Source organism: Conger conger, chromosome 3 (genome assembly GCF_963514075.1).
Source record: "Conger conger chromosome 3, fConCon1.1, whole genome shotgun sequence".
Lineage (NCBI taxonomy): Eukaryota > Metazoa > Chordata > Actinopteri > Anguilliformes > Congridae > Conger > Conger conger.
The window spans coordinates 1,042,200-1,063,023 of NC_083762.1; the positions used below are offsets into that span (position 1 = coordinate 1,042,200).

A 20,824-nucleotide genomic window follows, 5' to 3' on the forward strand; every position below is an offset into this window, starting at 1 on the left:
TGGACAGGTCGCCAGTCCATCGCAGGGCACACACACCATTCACTCACACACTCTTACCCACAGGCATTTTAGACTCTCCAATTAGCCTAACCTGCATGTTTGCCTCATAAGTGTTGATATGTTTCCCTTAAGGAAAGTGATTCTTGAATCAGGTGATAATTCAGGAAATCCCAAAGGTGAGTTTTGGCGTAGATGACCAAGCTTCACAAAAGTTATCATTTATATAGTTATCAATATTATCAAAAGCATTCATCCATTACAGCCAAATAAAAGGCAAATGACTGAAACAGGATGTGAGCTCATATCTCAGTTAGACCCAATCTTTGGTCAATTGATATGAAACTTGCTATCAGTGATTTCAGCCACACTTTTAACGTGATCGATCAAGTTGCCATGGCGACTGCCCTGCTGGACTGCTTGGCCCCCTCAACCCTTGTAGTAGTAGTAGTACCACCACCACCCATCTTCCCACTGCAGTTAGAACCAGTTACTCAAATTCACATAATAGTAGTGTAACACTAAGATACACTGAAGTACCAAATTGGTGACTTGAAAATCATTATACCAAACAGACCATATTTCTTGCATTTGAATTTATTTTATCCAGAGCAACATGCACAGATTACTTTACATCCAATACATTAACACAGCTGGAAATCTACTGAAGCAATTTGGGTTAAGCATCTCACTTAAGGGTACAAGGCAGGCAGCACATACATGTTTAAAGAAGCTTTGATATGATTTCTGTTAGCACTTCCTGCAAGAAGTGATGTTCTTTACTGGATAGTACACAGTGCTGCTTCTAATGCTCCTTCTCCTGCTGCTTCTAATGCTGCTTCTAATGCTGCTTCTCCTGCTGCTTCTCCTGCTGCTTCTCCTGCTGCTTCTCCTGCTGCTGCTGCTGCTGCTTCTCCTGCTGCTGCTGCTGCTACTCGTTTTGCTACAAATCGTGCTACTATTGCTGATGTTATTACGTGTAGTCCTACTTCTATTACTTCATTTATTGCTTTTTCTCTCGCTTCCTTCTCTGGGATCTTTTTTTTTATCTCCTTCTTCTTTTTTTCAATTTCTTTTTCCGCCTTCTTGTACATCTCATTGGTGAAGTAGCCTCCTCCATTGGTTGCTACTTCCTCATCAATCTTCTGCAGCAGCTCTGAGACCTGTGAGTGATTCTCCATGTGCTTATTGTTAAAGACATAGTATCCACCCCCACACTGAGCTGTGAACTCTGTGAGCTCTTTACTGCCACTCACATGTTCTTCAATAGATTTTCCCTTCAGCTCGTCTCCATGAGTGAACAGCACCATGAAGTATTTAGCTGATCCAGGACCGAAGGTCTCCTGAATGATCTTCACTCTTGCCTGCTCCTCATTTGTAAATTTGTTCACCTGGAGCACCACCAGGAACACATGGGGTCCCGGAGCGGACTGAACGATGCACTTTGCAATCTCCTTTATGATCTCATCCATACTGCGCTTTGCGTGAATCAGGCCTGGAGTGTCAATCACAGACACCTCTCTCCCATCCACTTCCCCTCCGGCTCTCTCACAAGAGGAGAGCTCTGATTTAAACGCCTTCTTCCCCAGGATGGTGTTTCCTGCTGCACTCGTTTCTGCTCCAGTCCTTCCCAGCAGCACAATCCTCAGCTCTTTAAGCTTCTCCGGTCCTGTGGAATACATTTACTACAGTTATCTCTTCATAGTGCTACTGTAAGAAACACATAATTTAGCTGTGTAATTGTTTAAAAACATGATTTAACATACATTAACATTTTTGTCATTTTAATCCAAAGCGATTTACTAGTGCAGAAGTTAAAAACCTCAAATCCATAAAAAGCAAAACGAATTTTAAGGGTTAGGGTTAGACAAGAGGGGTATCATACAGGGGGGATCAGGAGGGAGGACTAAGGTCTTAAAAGGTGTGTTTTTAGTCTGCGTTTGAAAGATGGGGAGGGATTCTGCTGTCCTGACAGTGGTAGGCAAGTCATTCCACCACTGAGGAACCAGAACAGAAAACAGGCGTGATCATGCAGCTCGACCGCCAGGTGCTCGTACTGAGGGAACCATAAGGCCACCAGAGCTGGCAGACCGGAGTGATCTAGCTGAGGAGTAGGGAGTGATTAAGGATTGGATGTAAAGTGGGGCAGTCCCCTTAGCAGCCTGAAATGCCAACACTAGGGCCTTGAAAAGCAGCGATACTTAAGGGGATAATCTAAGCTTAATATACAGGCACTGTTTAGGAAATTTGGGTCAGCACATACCAGAATAAAGTGTCACTGCTGTCTTCATAACTCACCGCTCACCCCTGTCCCAAAAGGAGACCCAATGCCCTATAAACCTGTACCTCTGTCTCTTACAAACGTTTCATAGCCATGTGTTAAAGTTCTGCTAGAATTCCAGAGAAGACTACCGTGGAGGTTCTGCCCCTATTCTTTTCTGCTAATTCCACAAATGTGTCTGGCAGAACCTCAACCCTGCCCTGACCTATGTCATTGGTCCCTATGAGAACCTTACTAACCTTACTAACTTCTTTTATCAACACCAGAAGGAAAAGCATGCAGATACCTTCGCCCTCACTAAATTCCATTGTTGGGCTGGCATGGGGCTTACAATGTGTACCATAGAGTTTGACCTAACTAGCACCAGTGCTACTGGGGGAAAAAAAGAAGCTAATTAACAGACCTGCATATTAACATGTACATTGTGCCAGGTTTTAATGTTTCCATCTCTGATTTGTTGAATAAGGCGATTTAAAGTGAATCTCAGGCAAGATCTATGAATGAAAGAATGTTACACTGGGACTGGCCCAGTATCCCAGACGATGATGAGTAACAGCTTGAGTAAAAACCATCTGTGCCAAACTGAGCCTGGATGGTGAGAGGTTCCCCGTTTTCCAACCTCATACATGGCTCTGATATACAGCTGATTTAATGATAAAATTATATATAGATATATAATGACATATATAAACTTACCACTGGCTGCCTGCTTGCTGGTCATGTTTGCGTGCTGGTTTGTCGGTAGTGGTGTACTGATCAGTACAGTTGTCTGTAGATTGACCTGATGCAGTGTTGCTGTGTGTCTGCGTCTCAGAGCTGCAGTATCTGCTTTTATACACAATAACCGTCCCCCTTTTTTTAATTTTACTCTGTGAACATTCCGAGACTCTTGAGAATGAGGAATGTGAACCGGGGCGGCCGGTAGTGTAGTGTTTAAGGTACATGACCCTGTAGTGTTGTGATTAAGGTACATAATCCTGTAGCGTAGTGGTTAAGGTACATGACCCTGTAGTGTAGTGGTTAAGGTACATGACTGTAGTGTAGTGGTTAAGGTACATGACCCTGTAGTGTAGTGTTTAAGGTCCATGACTGTAGTGTAGTGTTTAAGGTACATGACCCTGTAGTGTAGTGTTTAAGTTACATGACCCTGTAGTGTAGTGGTTAAGGTACATGACTGTAGTGTAGTGGTTAAGGTACATGACCCTGTAGTGTAGTGGTTAAGGTACATGACCCTGTAGTGTAGTGGTTAAGGTACATGACCCTGTAGCGTTGTGGTTAAGGTACATGACTGTAGTGTAGTGGTTAAGGTACATGACTGTAGTGTAGTGGTTAAGGTACATGACCCTGTAGCGTAGTGTTTAAGGTACATGACTGTAGTGTAGTGTTTAAGGTACATGACCCTGTAGTGTAGTGGTTAAGGTACATGACCCTGTAGTGTAGTGGTTAAGGTACATGACTGTAGCGTAGTGTTTAAGGTACATGACCCTGTAGTGTAGTGGTTAAGGTACATGACCCTGTAGTGTAGTGGTTAAGGTACATGACCCTGTAGTGTAGTGGTTAAGGTACATGACCCTGTAGCGTTGTGTTTAAGGTACATGACTGTAGCGTAGTGTTTAAGGTACATGACCCTGTAGTGTAGTGGTTAAGGTACATGACCCTGTAGTGTAGTGGTTAAGGTACATGACCCTGTAGTGTAGTGGTTAAGGTACATGACCCTGTAGCGTTGTGGTTAAGGTACATGACTGTAGTGTAGTGTTTAAGGTACATGACCCTGTAGTGTAGTGTTTAAGGTACATGACTGTAGTGTAGTGGTTAAGGTACATAACCCTGTAGCGTAGTGGTTAAGGTACATGACCCTGTAGTGTAGTGGTTAAGGTACATGACCCGGTAGTGTAGTGGTTAAGGTACATGACTGTAGTGTAGTGGTTAAGGTACATGACCCTGTAGTGTAGTGTTTAAGGTACATGACCCTGTAGTGTAGTGTTTAAGGTACATGACCCTGTAGTATAGTGGTTAAGGTACATGACCCTGTAGTGTAGTGGTTAAGGTACATAACCCTGTAGCGTAGTGGTTAAGGTACATGACTCATAGTGAAAGCTGTGCTGTGTATTGAGTGTGTGCAGTATGACTAGGACTCATAGTGAAAGCTGTGCTGTGTATTGAGTGTGTGCAGTATGACTAGGACTCATAGTGAAAGCTGTGCTGTGTATTGAGTGTGTGCAGTATGACTAGGACTCATAGTGAAAGCTGTGCTGTGTATTGAGTGTGTGCAGTATGACTAGGACTCATAGTGAAAGCTGTGCTGTGTATTGAGTGTGTGCAGTATGACTAGGACTCATAGTGAAAGCTGTGCTGTGTATTGAGTGTGTGCAGTATGACTAGGACTCATAGTGAAAGCTGTGCTGTGTATTGAGTGTGTGCAGTATGACTCGGACTCATAGTGAAAGCTGTGCTGTGTATTGAGTGTGTGCAGTATGACTCGGACTCATAGTGAAAGCTGTGCTGTGTATTGAGTGTGTGCAGTATGACTAGGACTCATAGTGAAAGCTGTGCTGTGTATTGAGTGTGTGCAGTATGACTAGGACTCATAGTGAAAGCTGTGCTGTGTATTGAGTGTGTGCAGTATGACTAGGACTCATAGTGAAAGCTGTGCTGTGTATTGAGTGTGTGCAGTATGACTAGGACTCATAGTGAAAGCTGTGCTGTGTATTGAGTGTGTGCAGTATGACTAGGACTCATAGTGAAAGCTGTGCTGTGTATTGAGTGTGTGCAGTATGACTAGGACTCATAGTGAAAGCTGTGCTGTGTATTGAGTGTGTGCAGTATGACTAGGACTCATAGTGAAAGCTGTGCTGTGTATTGAGTGTGTGCAGTATGACTAGGACTCATAGTGAAAGCTGTGCTGTGTATTGAGTGTGTGCAGTATGACTAGGACTCATAGTGAAAGCTGTGCTGTGTATTGAGTGTGTGCAGTATGACTAGGACTCATAGTGAAAGCTGTGCTGTGTATTGAGTGTGTGCAGTATGACTAGGACTCATAGTGAAAGCTGTGCTGTGTATTGAGTGTGTGCAGTATGACTAGGACTCATAGTGAAAGCTGTGCTGTGTATTGAGTGTGTGCAGTATGACTAGGACTCATAGTGAAAGCTGTGCTGTGTATTGAGTGTGTGCAGTATGACTAGGACTCATAGTGAAAGCTGTGCTGTGTATTGAGTGTGTGCAGTATGACTAGGACTCATAGTGAAAGCTGTGCTGTGTATTGAGTGTGTGCAGTATGACTAGGACTCATAGTGAAAGCTGTGCTGTGTATTGAGTGTGTGCAGTATGTGTGTGATTCACACAGGCTGTGTGTGAGGACAGACATGCCATGCTGCGCCATGGGGGCATGTTTTAGTCCATCCTATGCGGGTTTGTATATGGTTAAATGGGAGGAAGATGTAGTGTTTAATGCTAACAATACCTTCTTAGACAAGATCATTTGGTGGGCCTGCTATATAGATTACATTATTCTGTGGTGGAATGGTACTGAAGAAGAGTTGTTATCTTTCCATGGTTTTCTTAATAATGCCAACACCAACGTGAGGCTCTCGTTGGAATATCATAAAGATAAGATTAATTTTCTAGATATTGAAATCAGTAAAGATGACAATGGTTACCTCCATACTTCTATATTTAGAAAGAATATACATAAGAATACTATACTCCATGCTAACAGTTTTCATCCCACTACTTTGATTAATAATATTCCCTTCGGTCAATTTCAAAGGCTACGCAGGATTTGTGATGATGACAACGATTTCAAATTGAAGGGAAGAGAGATGTACAGCCGGTTTAGGGAACGTGGTTATTCTCCCAAGGTATTAGCCACAGCTCTTTCCAAGGCTAACTCCCTTGAACGACACACACTTTTAACTAGGAAGCCTCTGTTGACTACCAAGAAAGATCGGATTTATTTCTCTCCCCATTTTAGCACTGAGGCTTTTGGTATACGTAACATCATCAGAAAGAATTGGGGATTAATCCAGTGTGATGACACATTACGGGAGGTCTTCCCGGACCCCCCTATTTTTACATTCAAGAGAGCACCTACCTTGGGAGACAAACTAGTTCATAGCCACTTACCTGCCAAAGAACGTGACACATGGTTGCCTAGAGTACCTAACGGCACTTTTAAATGTGGCCATTACAATCAGTGTGACACCGTAATAAAATCTAAAGGTTTCACCCATCCTATAACACAAATGTTTTACTCTACGAATCAGTTTATCAACTGTAAGACCACACATGTAATTTACATTTTGTTATGTTCGCTATGTAATGCTTTTTATGTGGGGCGTACTAAGCGACGATTACAGGATCGGTTAGCAGAGCATAAATATGCTGTTAAAATTAACAACTTTGATTATGCTATTGTGAAACACTTCAATGACGCTCATAAATGCAGATCTGTCTCTTTTTCAGCTTTTGGTATTGAACATGTCCCTTTGAACATTAGAAGAGGTGATAGAGAGAAAATACTAAATCAGAAAGAAAGCCGTTGGATTTATAAAGCTATGGAGTTCCCGGGCCTAAATGATTCTATAGATATGGTATCTTTTTTATAGACCCCTTAGATATGGGCCCTTTTTTAGTGTATTCTTTGTCTTCTTACTGACTATATTTCTCCTCTTACTATATGTTAATACTGTTACATGGCATAACGAGCAGGATAGTATTTGAATTTATATAGTGATTACTAGTTGCTCTCTATTTTTACTATCCTTTATAGCAGTTCTATGTATTGTACAGCAGTTCTATATATTGTTTGTTTACTGACCTCTAGTGTTTTCTGTTTGTCTTGCATTCAGATTTATTCCTGAGCCCTCCCACTTTGCACAGCTGTGGTCAATCACCGTAATGACACCCTTAGGTGTATATATACTACTGCTGTTTGTTCTCTCTTTTCATGTCTGCCCTGATGAAGGCCACTATTTGGCCGAAACATGTTGGCATTTTTTAGTGTTCAACTATGAACTAGCCTTTTATAATAAAGCTGTTTTTTACTTCATTAGAAGAGTGCCTTGGATCCACTTCTTTTGCTCTCTTATGCCATGCTGTGTGCTGGGCCTGGAGGAGCCTCACCTGCCCCACCTGTCTGAGATAATCATCCACCTGCTCCCACGCCACCTGACCCAGATACCACCGAGGGTCCTGGTCCTGCCAAGGAGACTCACACTCGCACTCACACACACACACACACACACACCCCCCACACACACACCCCCCCCACACACACACACACACACACACACACAATCAGGGCTGCCCAACCCCATTTCTGGAGATCTACCGTCCTGTAGGTTTTCATTCCAACCCTAATAAAGCACATCATATTCACCAGCTTTTTGAGCTCCAAATTAGTAGAATCAGGTGAGTCACATTAGGGTTGAAGTGAAAACATAGAGGATGGCAGATCTCCAGGAACTGGATTGGGCAGCCCTGCCTTAAATGAATGTCTGTATCAGTATTTGTTGACTTGCTGTGAACTGGGCTATTTTAGTTAATGAATGACACTCACAACAGGATACACACAACGTTTTATTACAATGACGATTAACAATGACAATTTCTCTCCATCTCTCTCATGCCATCTCTCTCAAATGCATGTATTCAAACATACACAAGCACGTACACACACTCACTCACACACACACACACACACACACACACACACACACACATGCAGAGACGGCAAGAGAGATGGAGAAATTGTTCATTGTCATTGTAATAAAACATAGTGTGTATCCTGTCGTGAGTATCATTCATGAACTAAAAAAGCCCAGTTCACAGCCAGTCTACAAATACTGATACACAGACGTTAATTTAAGGTAATGAGAAGTGTAACGCCATCTATGCGAATTCTGTATAACCTATAAATCAAAGCAACGCTACAATATTTCATTTCTATTAAAAAAAAAAAAAACGTCGGACAGCGCCCGTGGTTCGACCCTCCGGAGAAGGTAGAGTTTGGCGAAACTGAAAGTTTGACAACGAAGTAACCACTGAGCTAAGCCGACGCGCTAACTGCAGTATGAAAATGCGGTTTTATAGGGAACGTCAGTGACCCAATAGTGACACCTGCTGATTGTGAGATAACATTGCAAGCAATAGCCTGGAAGGGATGTTCTTTTTATCCACAAATCAACTTTTATCGTTCCTCAATTCTCTATTGTGTACCGTTCAATAACCTGAAAATACCCGTTAATTTTTCAAATACTGATTGAAGGTGATGTGAAGCAAAACGCTTGTGGCTCGGACCGATGGAGCAGACGGGCGCCACGATGCAGCTGATGAAGTAAGAACTCAGCTATCGTACCGCCTGGACCCCGCTCTGAAACAGGTTTTAAGGTGAATGTCTGTGAACGCAGCGACAACTGCGTTGTATTTGACATGTTAAAGAATGGACGTTCTGTCAACAACTCAAGTTCTCTAATTTCTAGCATAATAGCTACTAGCAGTACCGGTTTTCTGACAGAGAACCAACATATTCCCATTATAAGCTTGTTCTAGCTGCCGTGTCTATGAATGTAACCCTTCTACCATAATAGAATGCAGTCTATTATTATCCGAATCTTTCAGGCAAAAAATATGACACTACCTTCGTAAATGTTGTAAAAAGTATACATCTCAGCAACAGTATATATTCCACTTCGCCTATAAAGACGGAGAGCAAAACGCCGGACAGCGCCCGTGGTTCGACCCTCCGGGGAAGGTAGAGTATGACGAAGTGGCGACAACGAAGTAACCACTGAGCTAAGCCGACGCGAGGACTTCAGTATGAAAATGGGCTTTTATAAGTAATGTCAGTGAACGAAAAGTGACACCTGCTGATTGTGAGATAATATTGCAAGCAATCGCCTGACAGGATGTTATTTTTTACCCACAATCAACTTTTATCGTTCCTCACTTAATTTGTACCGTTCAATAACTTGAAAATACCCGTTATTTTTTCAAATATTGATTTAGGGTGATGTGAAGTTCTCTTCTGAAACTCATGAACACGCTGAAAGCGCCAGTCGTTCGACTCTCGGGAAAAGGGTTTGGTGAAACTGAAAGTGACAACGAAGTAACCACTGAGCTCAGCCGACGCAAGTTCCGCCGTGTGAAAATGCGGTTTTATAGGGAATGTCGGCGAATGAATCGACACCTGCAGTTCGTCAGATAGCACTGCATGCATACAGTGTGTGTGTGTGTGTGTGTGTGTGTGTGCGTGTGTGTGCGAGTGTGGGGTGTGTGTGTGTGTGTGTGTGTGTGTGCGCGCGTGCATGTGTATCTGTATGTGTGCTTGTGTATCTGCTTGTAAATATGTGTGTCTGTGTGTGTGCCTGTGTGTCAGGGGCGTCACCAAGGTTTGAATATATTTGGGGCTGAGCTGGGAAGGGGAGTTCCATGCATTTTACCTTCACAGTCTGTATGTTTACATATAATATACAAGGAGCCTGATGACAGTAGATTAGATTGACAGATTTATTCGTATAACCATTTCAGCAGTAGGTCTTTTGTTCATCTTACTTTTCTCCAAATGATGTTACCAACATATATCCTATCATATATCCATATAGTTCATGTCATCTATGCATATATCAAATATTAACATGAAATTATTATTTTTACACTTTTCTTATACTCACGAAACAATCTTACAGAATGATCACTCTGTTTTTGTCAGATGAAGATTTTGGGAAGAAGGGCATAATGTCAGCATAATGCAATGGGTGCATACACCGGCACCTAGTGGGTGGACACAAACCCACTTAAAGATATTTTTCTAAACCAAATGTTTTAACAACCATAAAATGTAGGCTAGATAATTCCAAACAATCTCATATATTGGCCATCACACTAAGTGCGGTTGTTTAATGTTATTTACAATAAAATGATCAGATTCCAATGACATGTTGGAACAGGGGCAGCCTGTAGCGTAGTGGTTAAGGTAAATGACTGGGACACGCAAGGTCGGTGGTTCTAATCCCGGTGTTGCCGGGATCTGCACAGCCGTTGGGCCCTTGAGCAGGGCCCTTGAGCAAGGCCCTTAACCCTGCATTGCTCCAGGGGAGGATTGTCTCCTGCTTAGTCTAATCAATTGTACGTCGCTCTGGATAAGAGCGTCTGCCAAGTGCCAATAATGTAATGTAATGTAACACTAATTTAGACATCTACTTAATGTAGTAGGTAAATTCATATTGCTATTTCGTGCTAGTGCATAATCCACAGCAGTGTTTCACAAGGGTCCCCACTTTTATTTATTTTCACCTGACATAGATAAATTACATTGCATACCTAATGTTAACATTAGTTCCATAGCTGTAAAGTTAGCTAGCTGCAACAGACAACGCTAACGATACCCTAGGTTAGCCTCATTCTGTCTTTGTAGCGTAACGTTAATTAATTTAGTCCCTAACAATTGACACATACTTTTATTAACTGTCTTATCATATATGTTTTTTAAACATACCTTTAATACGTACAACTTTACGGTGCTAACTTTAAAGCTACTACAAGCACTATGTCTGAAAAGAAAGGAAATATTCAGAACAGTCCAATCACAAGAACCAAATCAAGACAAGTAGGATGGACTGATTAAAGAGCAATTTACCAAGTTCAAAGCATCGCTCACCGCATCCAATCTGTCAATAGATGACATTACAAAAGCTGAATCTGAAATTGTGTGCTTCTGTCAGCAGCAAGGACTCAAGGAAGACATTGCACGTCTAAAGAAAGGTCTTACTGTCAAGATGGACAGTTCAATCCTAAGATTGGACGCTGTATTATACAATTGCCTACTCAGAGTGGGTGGAAGGTTAAACAGACTGGCAATGCCAGAGGAGGCCAAGCATCTTACCAAAAGACCATCATGTTTCCAAGCTGATGCTCAAAAACATCCATCAACAAGTAGGACACAGTGGAAGAAACTACATGTTGTTTCAGCCTTGGCAAAAGTATTGGATCCCCTGTGCAAACTCCCTCGCCAAAAAGATCATATCGCAATGTGTTACATGTAGACGTCTCCACTCCGCTCTGGGTGAACAGAAGATGGCAGACTTGCCTACAGACCGTGTAACGCCTGGTCAAGCGTTATGGAGTCATCTTCACCTGTCTGTCTAGTACAGTGGTCCATTTCGAGAGAGCCCATTGCCTTGACACAGACTCGTGTATAAATGCATTCAGGTGCTTCATTTGTAGGAGAGGCCAGGTAAAATAAATCCAGTCTGATAATGCCACAAATTTTGTTGCTACGGAAAGGGAACTAAAAAACACACTCAAAGAATGGAATACAAGTAAGATTGAGGATGCTCTCCAAAAAAGGGAGTAAAACGGACCTTCAATCTATGGTGGAGTGTGGGAAAGAGTGATCCGTCTGATCAAAAGAATCCTTCTATCCATCACAAAACAGCAAACTTTAGATGATGAGAGTTTAGAAACCGTCATGTGTGAGGTAGAAGCAATACTAAACAATCGTCCACTAACAACAGCCACATGTGACCCAAATCATCTAGAACACTCACCCCGAACCACTTACTGCCACTTAAGGTACAGCCCCATCCTCCACCTGGAGTGTTCCAGAAGGATGACGTCTATGCTAAGCACAGATGGAGGCAGGTACAATACATTGCCAACCTCTTTTGGACGTGATGCATGAAGGAATTCCTGCCTCTAATGCAATCAAGGCAAAAGTGGAATCGCACCAAAAGAAACTTCAAACCTGGAGACATTGTGTTGGTGGCAGACGCACAGGCTTCCAGAGGTTTGTGGCTCATGGGTAGAGTACTGGAAGCTAGAGCAGATTCAAGAGGACATGTTAGGACAATTACAACGCTGGTCGAAGCCTCAGACTGAAGAAAATTGAATGTCACCCTGTGGAATTCATTATTAAAATATTTAGATTTGGTTGAAGAAATGGAATCTTGTTGTGACACTTGAAGCCAACAAAAAGTGGAACCCGAGTGCCCTCTTGTGGTCAAAAAAGAAAAACATGCAAGGTCAAAATGGCCGTGATTTCTGCTTTGTGTGTGTGTCAGTGTGTGTGTGTGTGTGTGTGTGTGTGTGTGTGTGTACATGCTTGTGTGTGTGTATGTGTGAGTGTGTGTGTGTATGTGTGTGTGTGTGTGTGTGTGTGTGTGTGTGTGTACGTGCTTGTGTATGTTTTGAATGCGCGCATTTGAGAGAGAGACGGCAAGAGAAAATGGGAGAGATGAAGAGAAATTGTAATTGTTCATCGTCATTGCAATAAAACGTTGTGTGTATCCTGTCGTATCATTCATTAACTAAAAAAGCCCAGTTCACAGCAAGTCTACAAATACTGATACGCAGACGTTAATTTTAGGTAATGAGAAGTATAGCGCCATCTTTGCAAATAGTGTATAACCTATAAATCAAAGCAACGCTACAATATTTCATTTTGTATTATTATTTTAAATGTCCCAATTGTTATTTTCTTTATGTGGGAAAATTGCAGGTAAATGGGATCATGTCTCTGCATGTCTGTTTCTCAACGTCGTAGCCATTACATTAACATGTTATCACATTAGGGTTGCCACAGCCAATGCCCCCACCCCCCCACGCCAATGGTTGTGGCAATTAGAACCCATTTTCAACCAATTACCTTGAATTATTGAAGTTATACAATGTTTTGGTACAGAGTGCCGGCCTGTCAACTGTATATTTTGAAACCCGAATTTAAGGACTATGAACACAGGCAGAGAGTGAGACAACATGTCAGTGAGCCTTTTTCAATGATATGGTCTTGTAACATTGTTTTAACACAACAATGTTACCTATTGTACCTTTAAAATCAGGATCTCAGCAGAAATTTTCAGACGGTATGTTCATCTGTCAAACAGACATCTGCAGGTCATTCATGGTTTGAGAAGAATATTGTCTTATGGATGATCCTGTTTCCTCACTGACTACTGTGGAGGAAGTGGAAACATCTACCAATAACTCAATTAAATATTTACCCCACATGTAACCATATATATTATTATCAGTATTATCAGTATTATTATCAGTCGGAGTAAGAAATCGAGCACTGACGTTAGTTCAGCAGGGTGTCTTCCTCCGAAAAAGCGTCTTATCTGGAAAAATCTGTGAGGCCCATCGACCGTAGAAACATGGGGCCGCCGCAGTCAATCTGACTTCGTGGTAAACTCGCTCCAAAGTTACTGGCGGTCTTGATCAGCAAATGGGCCGTTAATGTTACGTTGCTGATTAAGATGATGCTAGTGTTTGCTTTTTTGCCTTAATGAAGTGAAACATGCCCACACGAGTTCTGCAAATGAAACGTTTGTATTGTCTTAGCTATAGCCATCCCAGCTAAGTTAAGCAACATGAACGTTCGTTCAATACCCAAGGACATTCTGCGTTTAAAAACTGCATTCAGCTAGCTAATGTTAGCTAGCTAACTGCTCCGTTTCAATTAAATAGCTAAAGCTTTATTGGCATGGCTGTATAAAAACAATATTGTCGAAGCAATTAACAATAACACAATCAACAATGATTCATAAAACATGGTTAATACACTGGAATAATGTTAGCTATATAGACTATATAAAAAAAACATAAACAGTAAATAACCAAATCTACCGTGCTCTCGCTACCGAACTAGCTAGCTAACGTTAGTTAAGTTCGTTATCTAAATGTACATAGCCTAGCTAGCTAACTAGCACGCGAGGTAACAGTTCGATCAGGTAACGATCTAATGCAAGAACCAATATTCTTAGCTCGACTAAGTTACTGTAACTTACATACAGTCAGTTAGCTAACAGGAAAGTTATATAAGCTAGCCTAACTATGAAGACAACTAGAAAGATGTAACCTTAGCTAATTTAGCTAGTATCGGCTACGTCCAATCGGGACTGGAGCATATGAATAATATTAACTAAAGAAATCAAAATTAAAATTGCTTACTGTATCTCCTAGACGTGTAATCGAGACTCAGAGATAAAAGTTAGCTAACTTACTTGCTAGACGTAGCTCTATGTAGCTAGGTCACACCACACCAAACTTTTGTCTTCGTTTCTTTTTATGACGGTTGACATTAAACATATTACCGCCATAACTTTTCATTTGACGGACAGTTCAAGGTTACAATGGCTTCGTCGCCACCTTGTGGCGAACACATTATACTACAGTGTGACGAACAAAGGAACTGAGTGAAAATATCGAAATAAAAATAAAAACAATTGCTGTTAAATCAACACTGACGTCGATATTAGCGGTGTGCAGGGAAATATTCCCTTCTTAATATGCACAAATAAGATATCACAGGTGAGCATCGTCTGATGAATCAGATCCAGTAAAAACACAACAATAGCTATTCTTCTATTTAACTTTTGTATTTATTTGCAAAGAAATGACAGAAAGTGAGAAAGCTTACCGGCTTTCTGATTTGAATCAGACATAGTAAGACTCTTATACACACTTTTCCTGAAGGGGGGGCTTTACCAAAACAAAAAGACATGCCACTGAAGCTGGCCACAAACATTTATCAGTATTTTGTCTTCTGAATACCTCTTGTTGACCTTGCTGTAAGACCAGAATGTGCTGGCTGAGACATTAAGGTGAAAGGCTGTCTGTCTGCTGGAGAGAGACAGAGAAAGACTCATAGTAAGCACTTAATTCAGAAAGTGATCTAATAGTAATAAGGATTATCACTAAAAGGTTATTTGTAATCACGTGATTGTCTTTATGTTAACACACATTGTCAATTAAGAATCAATTAAGGAAATTACTCTTACAGCGGTCTACATCGCTTTTTACACAATATCAGTACACATCCTAAACAGTGACAAATATTCTATAGACAGAAACATATTATCTGGATAAGAATATTTAGCCTATATCAACATTGAACCAACAGCTATCCAAGTTTAATTTAGCAACATGGCAAACTATCTTCCTGAAGAGGGAAGAAGTGAGATTGGTCCTTACATGAAGGAATCTTTTTCTTTTTTGTATAATTGATTGTATTGATGCACACTTTTTTACATTACATTAATTGCATTTGGCAGACGCTCTCATCCAGAGCAACGTACAGTTGAATAGACTAAGCAGGAGACAATCTCCCGCTGGAGCAATGCAGGGTTAAGGGCCTTGCTCAAGGGCCCAACGGCTTTTGCGGATCTTATCGTGGCTACACCGGGGAACGAACCACGGACTTTGCCTGTACCAGTAATTTACCTTAACTACTACACTACAGGCTGCCAGGAATCCTATGTCAAATAATTCCAAGCTTCTCAAGCTAAAATATATAAATATATATTGAACATACATTCACATATAATGCAATGATCACTCATCTCAACACAAAACAAGCCAAGTTTTGGGCTTCATTTGTCTGGGTGCCTGAAATGAAATAAAATGTAAAGTAATGAATGTTTGCAAAGAGTGAGAGTCTGTGGGCATTAGTGCTATTTCATTGGGAAACTGAAAAGTAGCCATCTGTGTTGTACACTCTCAGATAAAAAGGTCAAAATGCATGTTGCTGGGGTGGTACCCTACAGGTACCAAAAACCCCTAGCCAGCAATATATAATTAATTTGTACCTTCTTTGCTTGGAAAACATACTCATTTCTAGCCAAACATGACATTACTGTACTTTCAGGGTACAGGTATGTTTCCAGATTTTCAGACGGTTGCTAATGTAGCCAAGTTAGCTAAAGAGCGGAAGGCAGATTTCAAAAATTAAACTGACAGTTTGGAATACTGATCATGCTTGACATTCCACTGTGTTAGTAAGGGAATTATTTTAGCCGTTGTAATTCAAATGTATGGTTTCTCATACAAAGCAGCTTAAGTGACACATATTGCTATAACATGTAGTTCTAAAACTGGAGAAGACAGAATGTCATTCTTTAACATTCATGATTTTCCATCACTAGAAAAATGTTCACACATAATATTCATATCATTGTGCCTTCCACTACTATATGCTTCTGTCAGGGTTGGGAGGTAGTACCGGTTGTGGCCACCAGGGGTTTATTATTTTCACCTGGTGCTCATTAGTGCCAACGGGGTGTCTACCTCCAGAAGGTATTCAAAGCCCTCTTTGACCATCGGTCGATGCTTTGGTGTCACTGTTCGCTCTGTCACCAAGCTGGTAAGCACACGGTAGACTCACTGTTAAATGAGTCAGGTATTGTGCCGGTTCTGGGTTTTGAATTTAAAAGAAAAAAAAGAAAAAGGTAAGGAAGGTGTTCTGCCCGTTGTGTGTGTATACTGCGAACACCTTCCTGTAGGTTCTTTAGTTTTTTTCTCTTTTGTTTTCGGCTCGTGTGAGTCTGTGGGTGAGGGACGTTGTCCCCGGTATGTATTTTGGTTTGTGCGTTTTCCGGAGCTGCGACTCGTGGTTGTTTATTTTGTTTACCTAGTCTTTTATACTAGGTTGTACTTTTATTACCGGGGATCCCCGGTCCGGGGTTTCAGGGCTCGCCTTTTAGCCCTCATTTTGGTTGTGTTATTCGCCCTGGTTTTTAAGGGTTGCTTTATTTTCATTAGCCGTTTTTTGGGGCTATTTTCTTTATTTGATCGGAGCTGTCTCCGAGTTGTTTTCGTGTCCTCGACCTCCCGGGGTTTAGTGGCGGACACGTTCGCGAGCCCGCTTACAAGGGATTACCCTTAGTCGCGCCTGGCTCTCCGCCATTCCTCAACCTCATAGCTTCCTACTGTACACATTCAAAAGCAGTCGATATTAAAAGATAAATATGTAATATCCTGAAAGTCAGTTATGTAACATGAGATTTGCATCCTGCCTAATAAAATGAGCAAATAACATTTGCTTATTCACTTGTCTTAATATTCCTGCTATAACACACATTTCCATTCACTTTTGCTTTAGTGTATCATGGTTATTTTGACCCAAAAATATACAAATATATAATTGTTTACATTCAATGACATTCCTTTGATCGCTTGGGCAGAAGATTCCGATCTGATGTCACAAGGACATGGACTTCAAGCTCCTTTGTTTTTAGAACTTTTGTCAGATGCTCCTTATGTGACATCATAGTATGGACAATGACTGACCTTATCCCTTATAAATTATGGGCTGTGCAGTGAGACAGTAGTCTGTTGAATTAAAGCAATAACCAAGTGAAACCACAACTGCTAACTTCAAGATGGAAATGGCGTCAGAAACTACGGCTGCAGAGAACGGCTCGAGGAAAGGCCTTCAGAAGCAACGGCAGGAGGCTCTGGCAAAGGTGATATGCCAGCAGTTCTATCAGAGCGATCGCGTGAAGCAGTTCCATCGCGCTCTCCTGCAGACGGAGGCCATGAAGGAACTCGACGACCAGATGACGAGGAAACAGAGGCTCCTCAGTGCCGCCAAGGAGGAGACCAGGAAGTTCATGGCTGAGGTCAAACGCGAGGAGCTGCAGTCCGTGGAGCAGGAGCGGGAGACGGCCAGGCGGAGGGAGCGGGAGAGAGCGACCTACCGGGAGTTCCTGACGGAGCAGATGAACGAGCAGGAGCTCAGGAGGAAGAGGAAGGTGGAGAAGGCCGAAGAGGTCATTGAATGCCAGAAAGAATGCGAGCAGTACAAGAGGGAGAGGGAGATGCTGAGCGAACAGAAGAAGGAGAAGATGATGATGGCGAGGAAGGCCCACACGGATCACCTGCGGGCGATGAGCACCGCCCGGGCACTGGAGGCGGAGAAGCTAAAGATGGAGGACGAGAGGAGGAGGTTCTTCGAAATGGAGAGGGACAAAGTGGTGCTGAGGAAGCAGGAGAAGAGGGCGGAGAGACGCAGGGTGGCGAAGAGCTACAAGGAGATGGTGGTGGAGCAGACGGCCACCGAGCTGCAGGAGAAAGCCAACAAAGAGGAGCGGCTGAGTGCCCAGATCCTGGCCGACGGGCAGGCGGAGAGGGAGGCCGCGCTGCAGCGTCAGCGGCGGGAGCTGCAGGAGAAGAGGACGTCCATGCGGAGCGCCATCGCCGCGCACCGGGAGAGCAAGCGCTCGGCTCGGGAACGCCAGGCCGAGGAGGAGGACCGCAGCTCACGGGTCTCCCTGGACGCCGAGAAAGAGCGGGACCGGGCGGCCGCGGAGACGCAGCGCGTGGCGGCGCGGCGCCAGGGGGAGAAGCGCGCCGCCATGGACGACTTCCTGCGCCGGCAGATCGCCGAGAGGCGCGCCGGGGACCGCTTCCTGGAACGCCGGCAGCTGGACTCCGACAGGAAGTACGCGGAGCTGATCGCCGAGGAGGAGGAGCAGTACCAGCGCTACACCGACGGGGTCATCAGCGCCGCCCGGAAGGCCAACCGGAACACGTTCCCGCTCCTCCGGGCCGCCCAGCACGGGATGTGGTCCGGAGTCGGCCCCATTTACGGCGGGATGAGGGCCAACTACTTGGTCCCTGGCGCCAGTTATGAACAAATGCCCAATTACGTCAGCACCACGACCAAAGACCTGAAAAGACTATATGGGACTGAAGAGGGCCAGTCGGCCATGAGACTGAGCTTCATATGGTGATAGACAAATGATGTTTACTTAATACTTGGCCACTTGGCCAATATGCTGCGTCCCACCTGGTATCCAAAATGTCGTACGTTGCTGGCACTGTTTCTTTTACATGACCACCAGAAACTGACAAAAGATTTTGAGCTTTCCGAAAACAAGCATAGAATACTTTGCTTTTGACGGTGAACATATGCTGAAGCTACATGGGGAACTTTGCAGTTCTGTAAATGAACAGGAGTGAATTATTATTTTTTTATTATTATTATTTTTGTTATTACTTTTAAGTATTGTGCTACCAACTAAAACTGATGTAAAAGATTTTTATATATTTTATATTCTATATTTTATATTGGACTTAAATAAATGTTGTAAAAAGTGCCTTTTTCTCCCTTTATCTCTAAAACAAAAATCCAAGACAGTCAATATTCCAATGTCCCTTTTTAGTTGAGAATTCACAGTCACTATAAATATGCATGAAATTATACATGTATAGTTTACAGTAACATTAAATATACCTGTGGTATGGACAATGTTGAGGGCCAGGCTCGCGACTGCAAGAGTATCTGCCCAAGTAATATTTCCACAAGTTAAAAGCAGTACAACTGTTAACAATTATTATTATTATTATTATTATTATTATTATTATTATTATTATTATAAAACATTTAATTTGCAAATTAGATGTGCATTTTTAGATATCATCATCACTGCATTGCTGCAGGCTTGATTTTGACTCCAGATACGCAATCATTACATTACATCACATTTATTTAGCGGACAGCTCTTATCTAGAGCGATGTCGCCAATGCTCGTTTCTTCAAGAAACAATGCTTGTCAAATGACTCTGAGGAAGTCGTTCAACAGATCAAAGCAATATTCACACTGTTTTCATTACAGCTGAGGAGTCTCTGAGCTTGGACTGCTTCAGCTCCCAGTAATCCAGATAAGGATCCTTCTTAATGTGTCCAGTGTGTTGAACTGATCCCGTTGTGATGCACCAATTTTGTCCTCTCTTATTATCTCTAAATAATGTCTGGCATTTCAGAAATGATTTGGCCCATAAAAACACAATGTCCCAGAAGCATGTATTTGTGAAGATATTATAGGCTCTAGGCCAGTGGTCTCCAACCCTGGTCCTGGAGAGCTACTGGGTCTGCTGGGTTTTGTTTTCACCTTAAAATCAGCACCCTGCTGAGACCCGGGTAAACAGGTGAGCTGAGTTAACTGTGTAATCAATGGCTCTAATTGATTAATTAAGTGCAGAGTAACAACAAAAACCAGCAGACCCTGTAGCTCTCCAGGACCAGGGTTGGAGACCACTGCTCTAGGCTATTGTAATACGGTCAGTTTCAGTCGAGTTCATTTGTGTTCTTGTTGTTCTGTTCTTATCAGACAATAACACACTACAGTTGTTCTGTTCTTATCAGACAATAACACACTAAAGTTTCACTTCTACGGACCGGCACGCAGCTAGTAGCGCTGTAGAGGAAGTGATTATCTAAATGAGGACCACAAGCGCATTCTTTTGGGGAGTTTATGGATTTTCATATTTTGAGTTTTACCCTGGCAATGCCAGCAGTGATTAACGCAGAGCCACAACAATTAATCATCTTGCTGACTAATTCCATACTGTGTATGTCAGACAGACAGCAGTATGTTCAGACAGACCTAGCCCAAGCCTTTGGGTCTAAGCATGCAAAGTGAAACATATTCACTTGGCATGCTTTGCATCACTTGTCCCTGTGTTCGATCTGCACTTCATTGTACATCGCTCTGGATAAGGGCGTCTGCTAAATGCCTAGTAATGTAATGTAAATGCCTGTAATGGTAATGTAATGTAATGGTAATGTAATGTAATGTAATATTAAGCTACAGTACACACTATTTTTTCAAAAGTAATATTTATTAGGGGCTAGCGGGACCCTACGCTGCTAATCCAACTGGTTCCAGCCTGTTTCTTATCTGATCCAGCTGGCAACATGATGGTTGAGATGGCAACTGTGCAACTATGGTCAGGCTGGTAGCTGCAATTCCCACCAAGGTTGCTTAC

General features: G+C 42.4%; 2 protein-coding genes across 2 annotated transcripts; one reads left to right on the plus strand and one right to left on the minus strand.

Moving 5' to 3' along the window:
- Nucleotides 1-426: 426 nt before the first annotated feature.
- Nucleotides 427-1,679, minus strand: LOC133125208 (GTPase IMAP family member 9-like). Its single transcript, XM_061236966.1, has 2 exons — nt 987-1,679; nt 427-471 (listed from the first exon to the last, which is right to left on the minus strand). The coding sequence occupies exons 1-2, from the start codon at nt 1,677-1,679 to the stop codon at nt 427-429; spliced, it is 738 nt and encodes a 245-aa protein (XP_061092950.1).
- A 15,754-nt stretch (nt 1,680-17,433) lies between these two features.
- Nucleotides 17,434-18,786, plus strand: LOC133125210 (cilia- and flagella- associated protein 210-like). The gene has a single exon (XM_061236968.1). It carries the CDS (start codon nt 17,434-17,436, stop codon nt 18,784-18,786), a length of 1,353 nt encoding a protein of 450 aa, XP_061092952.1.
- The last annotated feature ends 2,038 nt before the right edge of the window (nt 18,787-20,824 follow it).

Bases quoted from the DNA above. Each gene is read 5' to 3' on its own strand.
- LOC133125208 (XM_061236966.1), bottom strand. From the start codon at position 1,679: ATGTATTCCACAGGACCGGAGAAGCTTAAAGAGCTGAGGATTGTGCTG. The intron at 472-986 runs GTAGGACTACAC...TTCTAACTGCAG, and splicing joins CAATAAATGAAGTAATAGAA to TGGGAAGATGGGTGGTGGTG.
- LOC133125210 (XM_061236968.1), top strand. From the start codon at position 17,434: ATGGAAATGGCGTCAGAAACTACGGCTGCAGAGAACGGCTCGAGGAAA.